This window comes from Nelumbo nucifera, chromosome 8 (assembly GCF_055504915.1).
Source record: "Nelumbo nucifera cultivar China Antique chromosome 8, China Antique-T2T, whole genome shotgun sequence".
Lineage (NCBI taxonomy): Eukaryota > Viridiplantae > Streptophyta > Magnoliopsida > Proteales > Nelumbonaceae > Nelumbo > Nelumbo nucifera.
The window spans coordinates 7,648,222-7,669,982 of NC_142656.1; the positions used below are offsets into that span (position 1 = coordinate 7,648,222).

General features: G+C 38.5%; 2 protein-coding genes across 2 annotated transcripts; one reads left to right on the plus strand and one right to left on the minus strand.

The window, feature by feature from the left end:
* The first annotated feature begins 429 nt into the window (after window positions 1–429).
* On the plus strand, window positions 430–11,607 carry LOC104592040 (nuclear poly(A) polymerase 4-like). Its single transcript, XM_088893343.1, is given in 14 exon segments — window positions 430–1,353; window positions 1,441–1,518; window positions 3,169–3,276; window positions 5,884–5,946; window positions 6,049–6,210; window positions 8,303–8,416; window positions 8,501–8,563; window positions 8,652–8,981; window positions 9,063–9,227; window positions 9,367–10,476; window positions 10,479–10,607; window positions 10,774–10,974; window positions 10,977–11,035; window positions 11,121–11,607. Coding segments are annotated over 13 exon segments (2,700 nt in total). The 5' UTR covers window positions 430–1,224; the 3' UTR covers window positions 11,025–11,035; window positions 11,121–11,607.
* A 5,555-nt stretch (window positions 11,608–17,162) lies between these two features.
* Window positions 17,163–19,505, minus strand: LOC104592042 (protein DETOXIFICATION 51-like). The gene has a single exon (XM_010251181.3). The coding sequence runs from the start codon at window positions 19,016–19,018 to the stop codon at window positions 17,411–17,413; it is 1,608 nt and encodes a 535-aa protein (XP_010249483.1). The 5' UTR covers window positions 19,019–19,505; the 3' UTR covers window positions 17,163–17,410.
* Between the last annotated feature and the right edge of the window lie 2,256 nt (window positions 19,506–21,761).

The following is a 21,761-nucleotide window of genomic DNA, read 5'->3' on the forward strand; positions in this document are numbered from 1 at the left end:
AACACACTATCCCGTGAATTAGAAACTATACAGGAGGATGAAATGTTCTTCATGTGTGACTGCGATGTCACGTGAGTAGACTGGGCAGAGGTTGTCCGGGCAGGAGATTCGGACTCTCCTGATGCACATCTGCAACGTGCTGTAATATTAGTGAGGGGTGCTTTCTCGGGAATTCGTACCAAACACCACCCTAAGGTGATGTGCTCAAATCACTTTCGTTCTCGTGAAAACAAAATCAAGGAAATAATTGGCAATGAAATTTGACTTTCCAAAACCAGAGGGTCCACAACTCAATCCCACTCACACCCCAACACCAACTCCCATCTGCCATCTCCCCTCCCACGCCTTGATTAAAATAACGCTTTTTTCTTTTTTTTTTGTTTTTAATTTGAAAGAAAAATCATCGAAACTGCTCCGAAAAGAATCCAAAACCAGCTTCCCTGTCCGGATAAACGCGTGAGCGTGACCCCCCTCACCACCCCCCACCCCAACGCCTGACTATTGCCGACTTCTCTTTTTCTCTCTTACTGATTTCCCTGTAAACCCACCGACCAGAAACCCGCGAAACCGCTTTCGTCTCTGGTTTTAGGGTTTCTACGCCCTCTCTTTGGATCTATTTTCCTGGTATTGAGGCGTTCGTCATCTAGGGTTTCTTTCAATGTTTTAGATTAGGTCTTTCTATCTATCTCTCAGGCTTGTCAAAAAGATAAGAAATCTGTCCTCTCACTCACTCCACCGAGTCCTAGTTTTTTTTTTTTTTTCCTTTTTCTCCATCAATCATCACTTCTGGGAAGTCTTTCTGTGTGTGCGACATTTTCTTTTATATTGGGTCGTGATAGCTGTTTCTTCTTGATCCCAAAGGAACGATTTCATTTTTTTTTAATTTTTTTCTTGGTTTTAGGGTTTCGATCTTTCAAGCTTGGCTTAAGTTCTTCAGGAAAGGCTTTTTCTTGATGGGTTTTTGGTTTCCTTCTTTACTTTCGTCTTCTATTGGTGTTCCGACCTCATCGATCTGATCCAAATACTGTCTTTTACGTGAAATTGCTTGCTCTTGCTCACACTTTTGATTCGATCTCTTCCTTCCTTCCGTGTCTGGAAACCGGGGCAGTTCTTTTTTCTTTTTTCCTTTTTCTTCCTTGGGATTTTAGTACCATTTTCTCTGTTTTCTTTCGAGCAGTTTTGTTCTTTTGATCGGCATCTCTATAGTGTTTCTTTGATATTGAGATGGTGAATTCCGAGGGTTTGAGTGGTTCTCCGCCCCCACAAGCGGTAAGGCAGTATGGGGTGACGAAACCGATCTCTGTTGCTGGGCCAACGGAGGCGGATATCCAGAGAAGCTTGGAATTAGAGAAGGTGTGCATTAGGTTCTTTGTAGAGTGTAAACTATTGCATTCTTTGCCTTTCTGTTCGCATTCTGACACTTTATTGCTTGCCTGCAAGTTCTTGGTTGACGTTGGACTTTATGAGAGCAAGGAAGAAGCTGCTAAGAGGGAAGAAGTTCTTGGTCAGATTGATCAGGTAACCAACTTACTATTTTATTTTATTTGTACAGGCCTGTTAACCTTACGAAAAAGATTGGTCTTTTCTCAATTTAAAAGCCAAACTATCAGGTTTTTACGTTCTTAGGTGCGTAATGTGGAATATAGTTCTTCAACAACTTATTATGGATAAGAAAAAAAGTTCGTTTTCTGAAACAAATGGAAATTGTACCGAACAGTTGGGTGGAGATACGGAATTAATCATTGTGTATAGAATGGTATTTAACAATTTCTGAGATACAGGGCCACTTGTTATTTATTTATTTATTTATTTTTGATCAATAGGGCCACTTGTTATTTCCTTATTGTAAAAGATGGCATGCACGCATAGAAGTCATGTAGTGGTAGCTCAGATGTGGAAGCATGTTATGCTGCATTAGGGCTTTGGGTTTTGAATAAAAACTAGTATGGTCCTAAACTGCTAATAAATTTGGATGCAGTAGAACTGGTAATAAGAAACACCGTGGTTCCATAAAAGTGAGAAAATGCAACTAATGACTGTCATGGAAAAATGACCATCAGATGTATCCACAGGTTCAGCTAACAGTACTAGAGTGAGAGATTTGATAAAATAGAGTAATGATGGTAATGTGAAAACAATCTCTAAACAGTGAGGATTTGGGAAAATGCGGTGTTTCTGTTGTGAGATGACAGAAATAACCTAAGTTCTATGTTTCCTCCGGTGTTTTAAAAGCGCAAGGCGTAAGGGCCAACTTACGCCCGAGGTGCGAGGCGCAATGCGAGGCGCATGCCTTTTTGAAGCAAGGCACATAAATACAAAAAATTGCCAAAAAAATAAAATAAAGGTCAGAAAATTCAAAAAATTGCCAAAAAATAAAAAAATAAACATAATATTAATAAGAAGTATGAACTTAAATTTTAAAATTAATGGTTTAAAAACCTATTATCTAAAATTAAAATACATAAATATAACATGTAAAGCATATTCAAATGAAAATTTAAAAATAAAATCAAACATATAAAACATTTTCAAGCATGTAAAGCCCACAATCTTTTTTTTTCCTCAATTGCATTACTTCAAGTAGCTAATGTGATGTAAAACATATTACATTCCTGATTTTACGACTTGCCTTTGTGCCATGGCCCTTGAGGCAAGACCAAGCAAGTCCATGTTCGGGTCTTAAATTCTTAATTCTCACACAAAAAATAACGATTTTATAATTTTAATTGCCTTTTAAGAAGATATCTTATTGCTAATGTTTCTTAGCTATAACCTATAAAGGGTAGTAATGTTATACTCTTATTGCTAATTTTTCTGTTGAAGGAAGAAATATTGTTTTGTTTAGTCAGGTGGAAAAACTGGAAGTGGATAAAGGGCCAAAGAATACGAGAAAAATGTTAGGTGAATTAATCGAAAGGGATAAAAACAGTTTACTTGTTAGAATATTTATTTTTTCATTAATAAAAGGCAGAAAATGGTAAAATGTTATAAATATGACATGGGCAAAGGTTTTGAATGCAAAAAATTTCTCACAGTGCCTTAACATATTATTCTCTCTCCTTGCAGCATTTTTTATTCACTTTTGCATAATTTTTAGTGATATATTGTCCTTCTTGTAATCTATTGTAGCTTATTTTTTTTGTGATGGTTTCCCCCCCTGCGTTTTAGATTGTAAAAGGTTGGGTGAAGCAATTAACTCGCCAGAGGGGCTATACAGATCAAATGGTGGAAGAGGCAAATGCTGTCATATTTACTTTTGGGTCTTATCGATTAGGGGTAAGAATGAGATTTATATATGTTTTACGTAGAAGCATCTAAAATGCACTGTCAATGGTTCATGTAAACCTCATGTTTCAAAAGTGGAACTGCACACCCGTGATATTCACACTGTGTTGTTGGGGATTACTAGTTCTGAACTTTTTTTTGTTTAATTCTTATATCTTAAGTTTTGTGTTTCTTGTGATTTTTCAGTTGTATATCTTGTATCATTGTTAGACAACATATTTTATTCTGAAATTTCAGTTTGAAGCCATCATTCTGAGAAGAAATCAGCTATTATTTAGGTAGTCAATTTATCCTTTGTTTCCTGATTTTGATCTTTACTTAACCCTTGAAAGCTGAGTTCTTAATGAAAAAAGAGATGGAGAAACTGAGAGATAGATAGTGTAGATGTATTTTTGAATTTAGATGGGGGATTTGCATACTCTCATTGGATGGTTTTCAGTTTGACAGAGTGTGCAGGTGAGTCTGCCAGCTTGTTCTCTTGGCATTGCCAAATGACTGATTCATTTGAAAGTGGGAAGTTGAAATGGAAGAAAACTCCTCTGTATGACAAGTATCAGTAGCTTTAATATGTTATGAATGTCATGTAATGTACTTTTAGTGCTTTTCACTTTTGCAGGTTCACTAGTCATCCACTCGGTTCCATATAATGTATTTATTGCTAATTTGTTATCTTAACAAGTTGGGCTGAGAATCTTTATGTTGGTGATGGTGATGTAACAAGTTTGTAGTATTACACTATTATGTAATAAAATTGAATTCAACACATCTTTATATTCTTAACATTTTACTCTTATTTTTGTAGTAGAAAAAGGTTCCCCGGTTGGGCCAAATCGGGAACTTCCCTACATGACCTGCAATGTTTTCACCTTGCTGAGGGATGATGCGGTAAACCTGAGCTGTTAAACCAAATGGGATGCCATCTTTCCTAAGAAATGATGATTTGGAATGCATGTTTAAATAAAAAGTCCTTCATTACCCACCCTTGGCGTTTAGCTTTTGAAACTAATTGAATCATGCATTGCTCATTTATTTGTGTTTTGATGATGAAACATGTTAGCGTTAAACCATACTAAGAAACCACATACCCCACTTATAAAAATGTTTTATGGTTGTGCCTATCTTCAGTGAATTGATTGTCAGTTGCAATGGCACTAGATTGTTTGATTCCAAATTTGAAAACCTATAAAATGCTATAGGTTTGCTGAATTGTTGCATAAAACTGTAACTAAGATTGATATTCATAAATAAACTATATCTAAGAGTGATAAGGAAGTTACATTTTAAGTATTCTAAGTAGTTTGATTTATCTTCAAACTTATAATACTCTAAATAGTTTTGACTTATCGCTCTGGTCAATCTGGTGTTTTGGTGGGGGGGGTTTAAGAGATCATGATGTTGAATTTTTGATGAGCTATTCTGGTCCAGCGGGGCTAATTCATTAAGAGATGAGCTCTTAGCAAATCTACGAGAGCAAAAAACTGACCTGTAGAAGAGGATGGTATGGGTTTTTTGTTTATAGCAAGAGGGTCATTGTCCCTTTTTTTAGTTTTTTTTTTTTTTTAAATCTGGTTCAGAGGGGTCGGTTTAAGGCCTGTCTGCCCTCTGAACCATGATCTGACCCAAAACACTCCCTGTAGGGGCATATCGGGAAGCCCCCGATACAACATGTATTGGCCAATATGGTCCGATACGTATCGAAATTTTAAACGTTGGTTTAAAGTGACTGCAAAGTGGTTCTAGGTTGGACCCATTCTACTTCTGAGGGCGTTGGGAGTATATTTCCTTTAAGAGAAGCATAAATTTTAGTTGCCAATCTAAACTGCTTGTTCTAATGGATATCCAGGTCTGCCAACAGTTCAGCAGATATCGTAACAAAAATAGGGACCAATAAACCTGAATTAGACTGGGGATTGTTAGGCCCAGCCGCCCAGGTGCCATTATGCAACCGTTGTGTCTTGGTCTTTTTGAGTTTGTATGTCATCCTTTGGCTGTTTGTAACCTCTCAGTCCTTTGCTCCTACTTCCTAGGACTGTTGGAAGATGAGATCTTTTTATTTGAAAAGCTGTTGGAAGATGAGATGTTATTACCATTATTAATCATTCAACAAACTTTCTGTTATTGGTAAAAAAGAGATGGTGCTGACTTATCCTATATAAGTGTTTGAGGGCAAGAAGAGAAACTGGGGAAGTTAGCTGGGGTGGCAATTTTGATATTGCAGTGGTATTGGAGAAAGACAACCCCAAAAGAATAGGGCACAATTGGGGACAAAGATTTTGTCTCAGCAGTGGTTTTCTTTCTATGTTTTCTTTTATTTTTGTGTAATCTTTTAGTATTTTGGTGTTTATGTTTTCCTTGTCATACATATATGATAATGTATTCTGTTTTTATATACAAGCAAAATTTTCTTCCGTTTCTTTGTTTTTCATTGTAGGATAACAAAGTTCATATTGACTCAGTCGTGCTTCTGTCTCTAGGCACTCAGTTGCTTCACTGCCAAAAACTGCCATAGTATTTAACACTGTTATTTTCTTACATTGATGTTCTTTCTTGTGCTTAACTTGTGTATTCATGAATATGTTCTTTCTACCATGATGGTAGGTACATGGTCCTGGGGCTGACATAGACACACTGTGTGTAGGACCATCTTATGTCAATCGAGAGGTTAGTCATAAACTTATTGATCTTTAGTTTGTTTGTTTTGTTGAATCCTGGCATTGTTTTGGGTGATTTGAAATGCACTAAATGTTGTATTGCTTATTTCAGGAAGATTTCTTCATTATTTTGCATGGTATCCTTGCTGGAATGGAAGAAGTAACTGAACTGCAACCGGTTCCGGATGCTCATGTCCCTGTAATGAAATTCAAATTCCGAGGAATTTCAATCGATCTTCTTTATGCAAGTATCTCTTGTCTGGTTGTTCCAGAAGTAAGTCTGAACTAGTCTTTCTGTATGCTTATGTTGTTTCTTCTTTTTTTTTGATAATTGTTGTTTCTTTTTTCTTTCTTTTCCATGTTGTCCTTCCTGGTTCTGTATAAAGTATCTAGGTCTTTGAAATTCATTAATAATTTTTGAATTGTAATGGTCTTTGGAAGCTTGAAGATGGTGTTTCAGTTCCATAGTTGGGTTTGGAGAAAAATGTGACATAACATTGGAGGAAGGCCTGCATTGTCTCCCTTTAGAAAGCTAAATCAAGTTACTTATAGTTTGAGTTCCCTTTAGAATGTGAAATCAAGTTCCTGGTTTTGGTGCAAGTCATAAAAGTTAGATTTGATTATAGTGTCAATTTTTAACTTCACCATTTACTTGCACATGCACACATGCATAGCACGTCCCCTTGCACTAGTGTGTGTATGCAAATCTGTAATATTCTATTATTGTTCACTGTTTATTTTTATTTTAACAAAGCTTTAGGTACCTATTCATAATGGCTGAATAGGCTGGACTGAATTGCCTATCAGTTTATCTTTTGGTGAATAATCCATAAAATAGGGTTCTAGCTTTTTAATTGCTGAATGGCATGTTTTGGTTGCTACTTACCTACCCTCTGAATATTTCTTTATATGACCATTTTAGCCACTAAAAGACAAACTGATAAGCTATTAATTTCAATTGTTGCAGTCATGAAACAGTGCCTAGTAATTTTAAAATTCTTAGCCATCTTTTGTTCTAATAGCCTTCTAGACCAGGGAAGGTATAGGTTCTCCATATAGCATGAATTCAGAAGAAAGTGAAGAAAAAGAAAGGTTCAGAAAGAAAAAAACAGAGATGTCCCTCTCTATTTTCATCCATGTTTTGCTTTCTTTTAGTGACTGGTTTTATATGTATTATATTTTAAATTTGTTTATATATATATTAATATCTTTTTTTCTCAGAAAAATGTTTGCACTATTTTTTCATGTCAGGATTCACATTGTTATTAGCAAAGGACATGCTTGGTATCTTGAGCCAGTCTGTTATGCATCACTTCAATGCGTAGCGACATTCCTATTGCATGCAATACTTCTTTTTTTTGCATTTGGATGCTCATAGTTATTTGGTATGGGGCATGCTTAGTATCCACTAAAATGTGTGATGTCTCTTTTTGCAATTGGAATCTGTTATCTGCAATCTGATTATAACTTAACCTCACCTTGCATTCCTCAATTTCACTGATGCCAATTTTGTGTCCTGGAATAGTTTGTCGTTCTTAAGAGCATATCTAATAATTTATATACATCTTGGTGAGTTTTTCGGGGGTGTTTTGGGTCGGCAAGTGGTTCAGGGGGTAGCCCAGCCTTAAACCAGCCCCTCTGAACCAGATTCGAAAAAAATTAAAAAAAGGAGTACTGATACAGGCCTATACGCCCTACCGGCGTATCACCCTGTATCGATACTTTGAACCTTGATGGTACTTCTGCCCATTTTCACATTTCTTGTACTCATTCTTTTCTCTCTCTGATAGATTTTATTTTATCTTTTAAGAAAAAAGGTTAGGTTGCTAAAATAACCTAATGTGAATTATGAGGTGCTTGGCACAACTTCTCTTGTAATATAACACCACAAGTTAAACAATTTAAACATCTCTGCATTCTAATTATCTTGTCAGACTTGTTGAGTTCTTGAGTAAACTGTAAAATGGCAGGTGTAGTTTCTGTTTGAACTTCGGTTGAGGGGTATTCTTGTCATTTTTATAAGTAATGATTAAGATTATGGGAGCACAGGATGAGCACTTTTATGAACAAACTAATCAAGAAAAAAAAGAACAACTAATCAGTGATAATCTGATCACTTGTTAATAATTGCAGAATTTCAGAATAAGTAGGCCTACCAAAAGTAAACAAAATAAACTAAATGAGGGGTAACCACTTAACCAATTAGTTTTAGACAAGCGGCGATGTTTCAGACTTCCAAATGTCACCCCAGTATGTTTAGATATTGGTGATATGCCGTGATAAACTGGAATTGATTTGTGGACATATTTGATTCACAGGTTAGATAGATGATGTACAATTTTTTGTTGAACTAACTGTTTGTACAGGACTTGGACATCTCACACAGATCAGTGTTATACAATGTTGATGAACCAACTGTCCGAAGCCTCAATGGCTGCAGGGTGGCAGACCAGATTCTACGCCTGGTTCCAAATATTGAGGTGAAAATTTCAGCTGTTTGTCCATGGAATCTAATTTGCAGGCACTCTATTCCTTATCTAACTGCCTTCTTTTCTAATCTGTAGCATTTTCGTACCACACTAAGATGTTTAAAATTGTGGGCTAAAAGGCGTGGGGTTTATTCAAATGTGAGTGGTTTTGTTTCAGCTTTTCTTGTTATCAATATATCAGTTTATGAATTATGATTTATCGTTCATTATTGTCTGCAATCTTCAGGTCACTGGATTTCTTGGTGGTGTGAACTGGGCTCTTTTAGTTGCCCGCGTTTGCCAGCTCTATCCTAATGCAATTCCTAGTATGCTGGTTTCCCGTTTTTTCAGGGTTTATACCCAATGGCGTTGGCCAAATCCTGTGATGCTGTGCCCGATAGAGGAGGATGAACTTGGGTTTCCTGTGTGGGATCCTCGTAAAAATCCTCGTGATCGTACTCATCATATGCCAATTATTACACCTGCATACCCTTGCATGAACTCTAGCTACAATGTCTCAACAAGTACCCTCCGAGTTATGATGGAGCAATTTCAGACTGGTAACAAGATCTGTGAGGTAAGAAAATAATTAGTTTGGTGCATTCTAGTTGTGCAAACGGTTTGTTCATACCATTTTCTTGTGGTGCTCTGTGTGCAGGAGATTGAGCTAAATAAAGCCCAGTGGAGTGCATTGTTTGAACCATATCTTTTCTTTGAAACATATAAAAACTATCTGCAGGTTGACATAGTTGCAGCTGATGCGGATGATTTGCGTACTTGGAAAGGTTGGGTAGAGTCTCGGCTGAGACAGCTGACTTTAAAGGTATACTATCTTCTGAAACTTTACTGTGAACCAAGGGATTATTATAAATGTTGACCCAGAAGTATTATTAAGAACTTGTTGAAAGAAATGAAGGTTTTTTTCCTCATCTTTGTTCTCCATGTATTATTTGCACTTGCAGATAGAGCGGGACACATATGGGATGTTGCAGTGTCACCCGTATCCAAATGAGTATGTTGACACTTCCAAACAGTGCTCGCACTGTGCTTTCTTTATGGGGTTGCAAAGGAAACAAGGGGTGAGAGTCCAAGAAGGCCAACAATTTGACATACGTGGGACAGTAGACGAGTTTAGGCATTCAGTAAACATGTACATGTTTTGGAAACCAGGGATGGAGATATATGTTTCACATGTTCGTAGAAAACAGATTCCTTCATATGTGTTTCCAGATGGGTATAGGCGTCCTCGGCCATCTAGGATTTCAAGCCAGTTGGCTGATAAATCATCTCGGGATGATGATGAGACCAGGGCTGGATCAATGGAGAGAGGGCTCAAGAGGAAAAAAGATCTTGAAGATGGTGGTGTAAAGCCAGATAAACGGGCTTCCTTAAGCCCACAAAGGCATGATTCTCTTTCTCCAGAAATTAGTAGAAGCAGATCTGGTGGAGCATCTCAGTCCAGCACTATTGAGTGTCGAGTGGAGTTTCTGACAACAGGAATTCTGGATAAGAATGCTCACCCTGGATCTTCAGACCGAAAGTTGGGGACAAAAAAGGACACTGCACAGGATGATGTGCAGCCAGTCTCAATGGATAATTCGTCTTCGTTTCTGACTGATCATCATCCCACGTGTGAAGAGAACAGTAAACCTGGCATAACATATCAATCCAACTGCGATGGGGTCAGTGGGAATGGATTGGTAGGTGACATGGAGATTGCTCTTGTTGGTTCTAACAGAAGGCCGCTAGAGAATAAGGATGTGAAGCTCAACATTTTGGACAAACAGGTTTCAGCTATTTCAAGGCAGGAATCGCTTACCCCTTCCACAGAAGATTTATGTCAAATGGATGGTGAGGCTAATTCTGTATGCAGAAGGCTTACATGGGCAGGGGGTGACGTTGTGGATGAAAGGGAGATGGTTAGACTTGAGCAGCAATCACTGGCCACTGAAAATGCTGATGGTGCTGGTTTAGGAGATAATAGCATCCCAAATGCTGCACGTGAGGTTAGTTCCTCTGAGGAAGTCCAATCAGAATCTGTAGCAGGTAGCGGTGAGAGCACTGCTACTGGGGCTTTGAAGGAAGTGACAACTACGGCTCTTTGCAGGTTGATCCATGTGGGGCAGGCTCAGAATCACTTTTGGACAATGGGTGCCTAGACGGGAGTGGGATATTTCAGAATAGTTTGACAGAGGAGCTGGAGGTTTTGGATTCTCTCTCTACTCCAACCATCATTTCTCCATTCGAAAATTTATTCTTATCACAGTTCCCCATAAATCCTCAAGCCCTAGCATTTTATAGAAAGCACACAATTTTGCCCTGTACTGACATGTGGACTTTTGATTGCTCCTCTTGCATTCTGCTTGAAGCCAAATGCTGCACTTGGAATGGTGCTAAAAGCTCGGAGTGGTGTTAATAATTCAGAACCTGTGCCAAAATCGGTGATAAGGCATGCATTCCTGAACTCTATAATTTTTTTTTTTTTTTTTTTTTTGGGGGGGGGGGGGAGGGGTGGGAGTGTTTGTACTGTGTTGTCTTTATACTGTCCGGTTTTGGTCGTTTGTCTGGTTATTTATGGCAGGTTGAGTTTGACGTCTACAGCTTGAAGAACCGATGCTGAGCTGATCAAAGGTGCTTTAGAAGTATATGGTGGTCAGATGGAAAGCCAGCATGGTAAGTATCGAATTAATTGCTGGCTTTCATTTTCATTTTTCAGGCGTGCATGCGTCTTTTGCGGACTGGGAGCTGTTTACTGGTGATCAAAAGAGATGCCAGAGGGAAGCTTATTGGTTACGTGTACAGTCGTAATTGTGTATTATTGTTGGGCTGCTGGAGCTGCGATTGAATAGATCACACTTGGCTCCCTTGGATCTTGGAAGAGGTGTTGGGTGCTTTCAAAACTTTGCAGTCCTATGATTTTTCTTCCGATTTTCTTGGAGGCCATGGCCATGAGCCCATGATATGGGTTATCAGACTTTTTATGGGAAGTTGCATCTTTTTTTTTTTTTTCTTTTTCTTTGGGAGGGGGAAGGGGGGTTGGGTTGCTTCTGGGAATATATATGATGTGGTGGTAGCAGTAGCTAGCTGAGGAAGGGTCTGGTATTCCGAATGACTATTGCTTCTCTGGGCTGTTGCCCTTTCCAAACTCAATGTAAATTGTAAATTTGGTGCTATTAATACAATACTGGTACCTTTTTCGCCTCGCTCGTTCTGTACATTGTGAAATACAGTTTTGCTATCCTTATTATAGAAATCAGAAATCAACAAGTTATTTGAACATAATATGTCAACCGCCCGATGTGCATAATTACATTTAAAATGAAAGTGGTTGATGTCAAGGGAAAAAAATAGGGGGTAGTGATACTTAAAAAAGAACCGATCTTTTACTTGTGACCGAGAAGTATCCAATGCTTAAAGACTCGAACACTATGCTCCTTTTCCATTAATCGCTTAATGCCTATTGATGTTTGATTAAATGTGATAGTAGGAGTGCACTTTACATTGTTCTTGTTGGCATGTCTCTCATAGATAGGACATACAAACCAAGAAATCTTTTTCAAGTTTGTATTTTGTAATATAAACTCGTATTCCTATCATCCATAAGGTAAATGACGTGAGATCTTTCTCATAGATAGAAAACATCGTGATCATCCCAAAAGAAAACAGAGGAATATCCATTTAAATGTAAAGATCTTTCTCAATTTATAGCAAATTAGTGATTTTTCTCATTTTCTGTTCACTGTACCTAAATTTCTCAAACACCCACGAACTGAACAAGGGAATAACAATAGAAAATGATGAAAAATCCCTAATAATCAGGAAACGGAGAATCTCTTCAAAAAGTATGGCCATGGATAACTGAAGCCCATCAATATACTGTTTGGACAGAACATGGAACCCCACGTTTCTGATTTTAAACAGCATAACTGGGGTTCCATGTTTTGTCCATTCTCTGTTTGTGTAAGTGCGAGAAAAAACGATGAACGCTCAGAATTTGGATTTTATTAGATAGAGATTGAAGGAAGATGGCAAAAATGATCTCCAAAAATAAGGATAGTTTAGGATTTAGAAATGTTCGAAAATGCACATGGCATCACTTATCTGAGGGATTGCTAATGGCTGAACTCGAGTGTTGGAATTTGAAAGTACATGATATTTCTCTGTTGCAAGTGAAAGTTCGGGCCCTTAAGGGTGTTGTTTGATATCCCTTCCATTTCCTTTAGTTTCTTTCAAACCAAACACAGCTTAAGTATTATGACCCCCAAATACAGTGTGGCTTGTAGTTTCCTATAATTTTCCCTTAAAAATATCAACACAAGATGCCTGATATAGGGCATCTTGTATTGGTCTTTGAAAGCTAGTAAATCCCTTAAGTGTTTCCATCTTCTAAAACAAAAATAGATTTTAATAACATGTCTTCATTTTTTTTTTCTAATGTTGCGATTTTAAAAACAAATGAAAACAAAAGCATTCATGTTTTTGATGTCAAATATAGCAAGTTAGTTTTATATAAAAGTTTGTACATACACAAAAGGCAAATACTGGTATGCATTCCCCGTAACCCCCTTATATATTGGTATGCATTCCCCGTAATAACACGGGGTCCCATGATATTTGTGGTTGAGGTTTCTCACTTCTCCTATGAATGACAGTGATTTCCACATGATACCATGCAAAATAAACATCTTCCATAGATATCTGGTTGGTTATTTGGTTCGGTTTATTTTTTGGACTCATTGGGGGGGGGGGTAAAATTTGAATAGCTGGCAGATCAGAAATTGGAATCACTCATTTCAGAAATGGGAATGAAAACACAGTTTAGTGTCATTTAGTAAAAAAGAACTTGAGAAAGGGAAAAGAAGAAGCTATGTGCATTTAATTTAAAGGTAGTGAATATATGGATTTATATGGGACATATCTGATGGGCCCAGATAGGAGTCAATTTGAGAGGTCGGTGTGCTAATGGAGTTTTGTAGAGAAAATCGATAAAGCAACCATGAAAGAGGCATGTGTGAAGGAGATTGGCTCCCCCTTGGCAGAGACATGTCATGCCAATTTGAGAAAATTGGGCAAGTATGGGTGAAATATCTCTCAATTGTTCTCGTGGAATCCTATCCATGTTGCTTCTTAGGATGACAAGAGCCCCGTTTCGTGGAAAAGGTGCTTTTGTTTTGCTCCTCTTCTTCCATTTTTGTACACACCATGATGAGGATTGGGCGATAGTGCTCTTGGTGTTTGAATATTGCATTTACTCTCAGATTATATATATTCGTTTTTTACTTTTTAGTGCCATCTTTCTCTCTCTCTTTCTCTCTCTCTCTCAAGTATTTTATATTCCACTAGTTTTTAGGAGAAAGCTCCCCAACAGCCACTAAAGCCCAGAGGTGCACCTTGGGCGAATTGGGTTGATGATCTTGTAACCAGTGTTATTAACCCACACTGAGACTTCGGTAGATCCATCACCTGATCAAAATTATGGATTTGTTTCACAAAAAACACATTGGCTTGGTCAATGAGCTGGTGTTGATCAACATTAAGACCATATCCATGAATTCTGTTTCCCTATTCCCTTCTGTTTAAGTCATGTTAAGACCATATCCTTTGTTGAATTATGGGAACTTAAATCATTTTTAACTACTACTTAAACCTATGTTCTTTTTTATCTATCCCTAACCCTTTTAGCCCCCTTCAACTTGCAGCATGTATTGTCAAAAATATAATTACAATCATATATCTTTATAATTTATATACTATTATTTAATTACAATATCATGGATTAATTAACCTGGATTAAACACTGTCCTATAACAGCTAATAATCAACCTGTAAGCTGTAACAGCACGATACGAATCTAGCTAATAGGTTAAAAGGAGATTCTCCAGCTAGCCTCCAAGTTGTGGTTATCCAACCAAACTCTACAGAACTTGTGGCTGTGGTGGGATGTTAACCGGATTGCCGGGCTGGGTTCAGTAAAATACATCCATTTTTCATGTGGGAATCATGTGGATAAAATAGTGGTGTCGATCCATGACATTGTTTTTGTCTTTTAGTTACCTATATATCAAAAAAAAAAAAAAAGTTTTTGCCTTTAAGTAGAAAAGTGATTATATAATAAAACCACTAAATAGAGAGGCTACTTGTTACAAGTCATCTAGTTCAGCTACTTCAGTTTAATCAAAACAGCACCAAATCCTTTATATTTTCTCCAGTTAGGTTTGGAGGTCCTTTCATAGATATTTTTTGTCAAGGCTACTTTGGGAAGATCGCAAATGCTGGTTTGGTTTTGATGGTATTTGGAAAATATGTAAAATGGCAGCAAAATTTTCATTCAGAGTTGGTCAGTATTAGAAAGGTAGAAGATTTCAGTCTTGGTGTTCATGTTTGTACCTATCACAACTAAAAATTATTTGGCAAGACTACAAAATTATCATTATAAATATAAACCAACTTTGCATTTTATTAACAAGACATTTGCATTTATGATGAACATTTTTGTATATGCACTCCTCCCAAACGAAGCCTAAGTAGAAGGAAAAGGAGACAAATGTGCTAGTTGCTTTTGTATTGAAAAACAAAATCATTCACATTGGCCTAGGGGTATTCTTCCACTTGCTTGTGAATTTCAAAAAACAAATTACAACATTCTAGTTTGAAAGCAAATTCAAATTGTTTCTTAAATAAAAAACATGGAAAACATACTGTAAATGTGTTTTTTTCCTTTTTAAAAGCAAAACCAAAAATGTGATATTAAAATTTCAGCATTAAAAAACTTTATTTTTTAATTTTAAACCATATAATGTACCTCACTGTGTTCAATTGGCGACCTGGGTGACTAGGGTTCAAATGTTGGAAATCGCCTCTCTGTATGTGACATGGTAAGGTTGTGTACATCTGTCTCTCCCCAGTCCCCTCATTAGAGGGATCCTCATGTACTAAGCATATCATCATCTTTCATGAATTATACAATATCTGCATGTACTTTCATGCAATATCTGTATTTACCTTTCTTTTTCAAACCAAACACAGTCTAAGATTTGTTTTTATTTTAAAAACCATCCCTTTAATGGTTTCCATTTGTTTTTGATTTTCAAAACAAATTAAAACACATTTTTAATTTTTTTTTGTTGATATTAACAATTTCAGAAACAAATGAAAACAATGTAGAACACATTTATAATTTTTTGTTTTAGTTTTTAAGAGAGTGATTACGTGCATGATTGAGAAGGATGATGATATACGATGAAGGGAAGGGGGATTAGGGCTTATGAAATCTGTAATGAGTACTAGTAGCAAGGTTTAACATTTCGATATGCCTCTGTGTATCGATAAAGGCGTATGGGAACTTAAAAACACATGGAAATTCTTTTGTTTTTTAGTTTTTTTTTTTTTTTTTTCTTTTAAAAATTTAGTTTTTGGAGAGTAAAAAACATGTTTTTATTTTATTGAAAAAAGGTAGGGTCCCGAAATACCTGGAAGTAAATGTATCGAGACTCAAAAGATACAATACAATACAATACATGAGATACGAAGCGGAATACAGAATGTATCATATCAAAACTTTAAACCTTGAATAATAATAGGACCTATTTCAATGGTGTATGCATGTATCCTTCTTGCTCTGTGCCTGTACCTGTAAATTATATAGGATTAGATGTATGTGGTAATTTGTTTTTGAGAGAGAGGGCGACCAAGCAAAGCATTGGGCACTCTCTCTCTCTCTCTCTCTCTAGCTCCCAGGAGCCAGGACTCTGGATTTGAGACCTACCGGCTACCACCACACATTCACTTATGAAGACAATATCGTTTGTCGGGATAGGGCAAAGTGAGAGACAGAAGGAGAAAGAAAAAAACAAGTAGCCCACTCACAGTTCCACTGCTAGTCTGTCCCTCTCTAAATTCTTCTGCCTCTCACAAAACCGACAAACATACGCCTTTTTCTTTTCCTTCCTCACTGTCAGTTTCCATTTTATCCTAGCTAGTCGCAAAAATCCACTCACTCCTCAGTCCTGAAACATGAAATTTCTCCACCACATTTTTTTTTTTTTCAAATGGAAAAAATAACAAAAATATTCTAGTGGAGACCCAATAAAATTTAATGGGTGATTGGTGCTTATCTAGAAATTTTGTTTTTTTCTGTGTTCATCAGCCGCTTGTGGTTGGGAAACAAAAAAAAATTTAAACGATGGAACACATCAGAATATCGTATTTAGGAGCTCGGGAGGGAGAGAGACACCTAATTGGATCTGTGTAAGTAATGGGGCTTCCATCTGGGTGGCGCTTACACTTACCGGCCGGGATAAAGAGTTGGGCGGTACATGATTACATTTTCTGCGGGTGCGGGTGGATGAGAAACTTATTTACCCTCTAGGCCTCTACTCTAGGGATAACCGATACTCTTCAGAAAATTTATTTTCCGTGGGTCTCATTATTGTGGAGCAAGCAGGTAGGTATTAGGTAATAGGTTGGCCAATTTTTCTGTTGATCAACTTAAAAAAAATTATTTTTTGCAAGATACAGGAAAACGAATGAGGCCTCAGTGTCATATGATCGTTAAATTGGAATTGGAGTTGGCTATTGTCAAACCAAAGTGAAATTAGAAAAATTGTTGTTGAATCAATTGACAAATAACTGTGCATGAAGACAACAACTGAAATTACATTGCTCAGGAGGAGACCATCTGGAACTCAGACCTGTTCATCAATTTTGAATGGGAGTACTTAATAAAATAGGCTTACTAGGAATCATAAATAATTTTGGATTTTGGATTAACAATATTTAATTAACACAACATCCCCCTCCCCTTTCCAAATTTCGAATCCACTTCTTGTACAAAAAGTGCCCAGGCTTCTATTCTAATTCTAATACAAGAAAAACCAAATAGTTGTACTTCACAACCCAACAACAATAGTATTTATTGTTGGGATAAAAAAAAAAAAAATAGGTCAAGGATGTTCTAATCAGTAACCCTCCAATTTATATTTAAATTTAAATGAAGAAGAAGAAGAACTACACTATGAGTTTAAGCTTGGTGGAGATCAACGGCTTCTCTTCCACGCTATCACCTCCGACTCCTACTTCTCCACGCACAGCGCATGTAAGCAGCTGTGCTCTTTTTGCCTGAGCATCCCAGTCCGTTGTCCACACTACATACAACATGAGTCCAGCACAACAAACCTGAGCAGACAGCAAGCCCAACCAAAGCCCACAAAAGCCCACCCCAACCCAAAACCCAAGCCCAATTGCCACCGGCATCCCCACGACATAAAACGCTCCCAGGTTGACGTTAGCAGCCGTGGTTGGCCGTGCAGTGCCCCTCAGCACCCCACAACCAACTGTTTGTGGACAGTTGCCAATTTCGCAAAGTCCCAGGATGGGCAGAGCGGCGGACGTCAACCGTAGGATCTCCACGTCCGAGGTAAACATACGGCCCCACTTGTTCCTCATCCCCCAAGTGAATGCAGTGGCCGATACTCCCATCATAAACGCTACCAACACCGCTACCGCCGCTGACACCCTGGCTTTGTTCGGACGGTTGGCTCCCAGCTCGTTTCCTACACGTGTTGACACGGCGAAGCCCAGGGATGACGGAAACACGTAAATCAGAGCCGTTGTTTGTATCAGAACGCCCATGGAAGCTACCGTCGCTTTCGGGTTCGTCAACAGTCCGCACAATACGATTATAATCTCGTACCACCACCACTCCAGGCATACGGACACGCAGCTCGGCCCCGCCAGTCGGAGAAGAGGCTCCCATCCAGTCAAGCACTCTCGGCTCGGCGTTATCCACGTCGGCAGGTGTAACCCCGTAGCCCTCACGTACCCAACCAGGAACAGCAGTGCGAACAAGTTCGAAGCCGCCGAAGCGATGGCGACGCCGGCTATCCCTAGTTGGAGGTGATACACCAAGAGGAAGCCTGTGGGTACGAGGAAGATCGCCCCGGCCAATGACGCTAAGGTGAGTGGGTGGGTTAATCCCTGCGCCCGGAGATAAATGCGGACTGGGTGCAGGAAGGAGTTGGTGAGGAGGTCGGGAAGAGAGAATAGAAGATAGCTCTGTGCGAGATTTGTGATTTCAGGATCCTGGTGTAAACAAAGAAGCAGCTTGGACATGCTGAGCCAGAGAAGAGATATGGGAATTGAGGAGAAGAGTAGAAAAATTACAGAGCGATGAAGGGTAAGGGCCAGAAGCTTGGGACGCTGAGCTCCAAATGCTTGCGCACATAGAGGTTCCATGCCCAGTGCTAGACCGGAAAGGACAGAGTAACCGGTGATGTTGGCGAAGGCTATGGCAAGGGAGCCAGCAGCAAGTTGTATATCACCGAGGTGGCCCAGGAAGAGCATGGAGAGGATAGAGCGTGAGTAGAGAAGGAGCGCTGTCAGGGCGATGGGGAAGGAGAGGTTGATGAGGGTATTGGCTTCTGTAATTATATCAGAGATTGTGTGGTGTGGGAATTGGGTTTGTTTCTCCTGAGCTGGTTTTGGATTTTCTGGGTCGTCATTGGTGTTGTTGGGTGGTAGGGATACAAAAGCCAAATAGATCTTTGTGTTTGAGGGCTGTGCTGGGTTTTCGACCACAGCAGTAGTACTGGTTGTAGTGGAATTTGGACTGCACATGGCGATGGAGAGGTAGTCTAATATCTCCTCCTTGCAAATGATCTCTCTAATTTTACTTCTGCAGTTGTGCGGCTGGTGGGAGATACTCTCATGAAGAGCACTCCAAGTCCAGGAGTCGGGCTACCTCCCTTCCCTCCTCTGTTTTCCCTCCCAAGAGATAAAAGGGTCTTATCAAGTAGCTAGCTGATGAAGAAGAAGGAGAGTATTAATATAGTGAGCTGGAGTGGCTTATTGATGATTTTTTTTGTCTTCTTTTTCGTCGTTTGAGAAAATGAGAGAGAGGACGCCGGATCTCCTGTCCTGCCCACAAGAACTCTACGCACATAACACCACCCCCGTGCATTGGGAATATCTCCCCGTGTATAATAAATACTATGTATATGTATGTAGAGAATGAGAGAGAGAATATCGGGACGGTCCAACGTGGCCAAAGAGATGGCACTTGGCAGCAGGTTTTCTTTCAAATTTCAATACCAGGGAATATTATATAATCCAAGTCGTAGTCATTAATAAGAACAAACAGGTGAATTCGTCTCTCTCTCTATCTCTCTCTCTCTCTATCTCTCTCTCTCTCCATTTTCAAGAGGTGCCGTCGTCTGTGAATTCGTCTCTCTAACTCCGGCAGGTGTGCATCGTGGAGGAGAAACCCACTGCGACGGAGTTTTAGCCCAGGGCTCAAACCGTGAAATCACGGCCTTCAATGTTTTTCTGTGGTCCCACCTTCATGTCCAAGAAGCAGATTTTTCTTGTCCCAAGCCCCAACTGTTAATTTTCCATTAAAACTAAGGGCCAGTTGGGTTTGCCCAAATGGAGGTTTGGAATTAGAATCGGAATGGATTATTCTCATTCCAACTGTTTGGTTGGATGGAATCTGAATCACATTCCCATTTCTGGTATAATGGTATTGTTCCACCGAGGGAATGGTCATTTCCTCCTCCCCCAAGTTCCAAAGTCCCATTTCGGATGATTCCAATTTTCATACCGATCCCTGTCTGAAGTCTGAAACAAACAAACTATGAGAATAGACCATTCGGATTCCAATTTGGAGAGATTTTGATTTGTAAACTATAAGTACTCTTAACTTACTACCTATCTATCCTCCAATTCAATTATATTGTTAGTAAATCAGTAACATAAATAGGATAGTAGGATGGCCGGAGAAGGCAACCCAAAATTGTCTTTGCATTTGATTTTGTCGCGTTAATGTCCTCTCTCTCTCTCTCTCATAGAATCTCAACTCTCAACCAATCAGCTGTACAATAAAGGGTGGTACTGTGGCAATTCGTTAAGTGAAGTAGATGTGATGAAAAGCTGTCCTAAGCCAACTCTAAAGTTTTAAAGAGGTCAATGAGTGTACAGTTTAGATGGTCGGTTGGCATCCCTTCCGCTTTGGCCCCAGTTGGGACCAAAGCGGGTGCCATAGGGGCTAAGCTAATCGTCCAGACCCAGGTAGCAGCTGGGATGCATGCAGCCGCACTGGGCTGGTCTGGCATTAGACTTAATTAGACCCTGCTCTTATTTGATACATAAGCAGCGTAAGCCAACAATAATGAGAGATGCATCACGGAACTAGTGCAGAAAAAAGTGTAGGACATCCCCAAGTCCCCTAATGTGGGTTAAAGATGTATATATTAACCATACCAAATATAAGTTTAAAAGAGGTTTTGTGTGGTATGCAGCACATCTTACCTACAACCCCACCATGAAAGTACGTTGGTCCTGACTCTTTTTTATTTTTGGTAAATAAAAGGTATATTCATTGAACAACTAGAAAACTAGAAATAGAGCATTTATAATTTATAAACAAGAGACAACCTATAACAGGAGCAAACACCCACCAGCAAGAACAAGGAAAAAAGGCTCAAAGAAGACAGACAAACAACACCGACAACTGAAGAAAAACAAAGAAACTAACTATATACAAGGACATCAATAAAGCACCAGTTAAGGGCATCAGGGCATGTCTTTCTAACTTAGTGTCATTTTATTGAAGGATAGTTTTGTTTTTTCTTTTCAACTTTTTTTTTTTTTCCAAGTGAGGTGAGTTCATGAAAGTGCAACATTAATAGAGTTTTTCAGAAAAGGTAAGTGTTACTAAGGCATGTCAAGTAATAGAAGAAATTTTAGTAAATATCCAAAACTGAAGGGAAATTTTAATAATTCTTAGGTGGTATAAATTAATTTTATTCATTGGGAGAAAAATTAAGTTGAAAACAAATTGAATATATGGTTCTGTTTGTTGGTAGTGCAAAAAAAAATGGAAATCTTAGTAATTCTTAAAGAGTTTAAAAAATAAAAAAAATAAGGCTCTATTTATTTGTAGTGCAAAGCTGAATAGGATAGAAAATTATTTTCACCCAGTTTAGGTTTGCATATGTTTGTTTTAAACCAAGATTTACTCTTATTTGATTTAAAATTTGTATAGCTTTTTTTTTTGTGTGAATTTTGTATTCATTGGCATTGCAAATTTTGCATCTAAAAAACTGATGCAAAATTCGCTCCTCCTTCCCCGTGCTACCTTTAATACTCTCACATACAAAATTGGGGAACACAATCCTATTTTAATCCTCCCAAACAAAAAAGCCTACCTCCCACTTTGATTTTCCTTCATACAAAGTAGGGAGTAGGGAGTAGGGACCATATCATTTTACTCCTCATCACTAGCAAACAGAAAAATGTCAAATTTAAAGAAGGCATAAGTAACCGCCAGAATTTACACCGAGTCCACTTGCACTTGCATGCA

Excerpts from the sequence above, each read along its gene's own strand:
- LOC104592042 (XM_010251181.3), bottom strand. The coding sequence starts at position 19,018 with ATGTGCAGTCCAAATTCCACTACAACCAGTACTACTGCTGTGGTCGAA.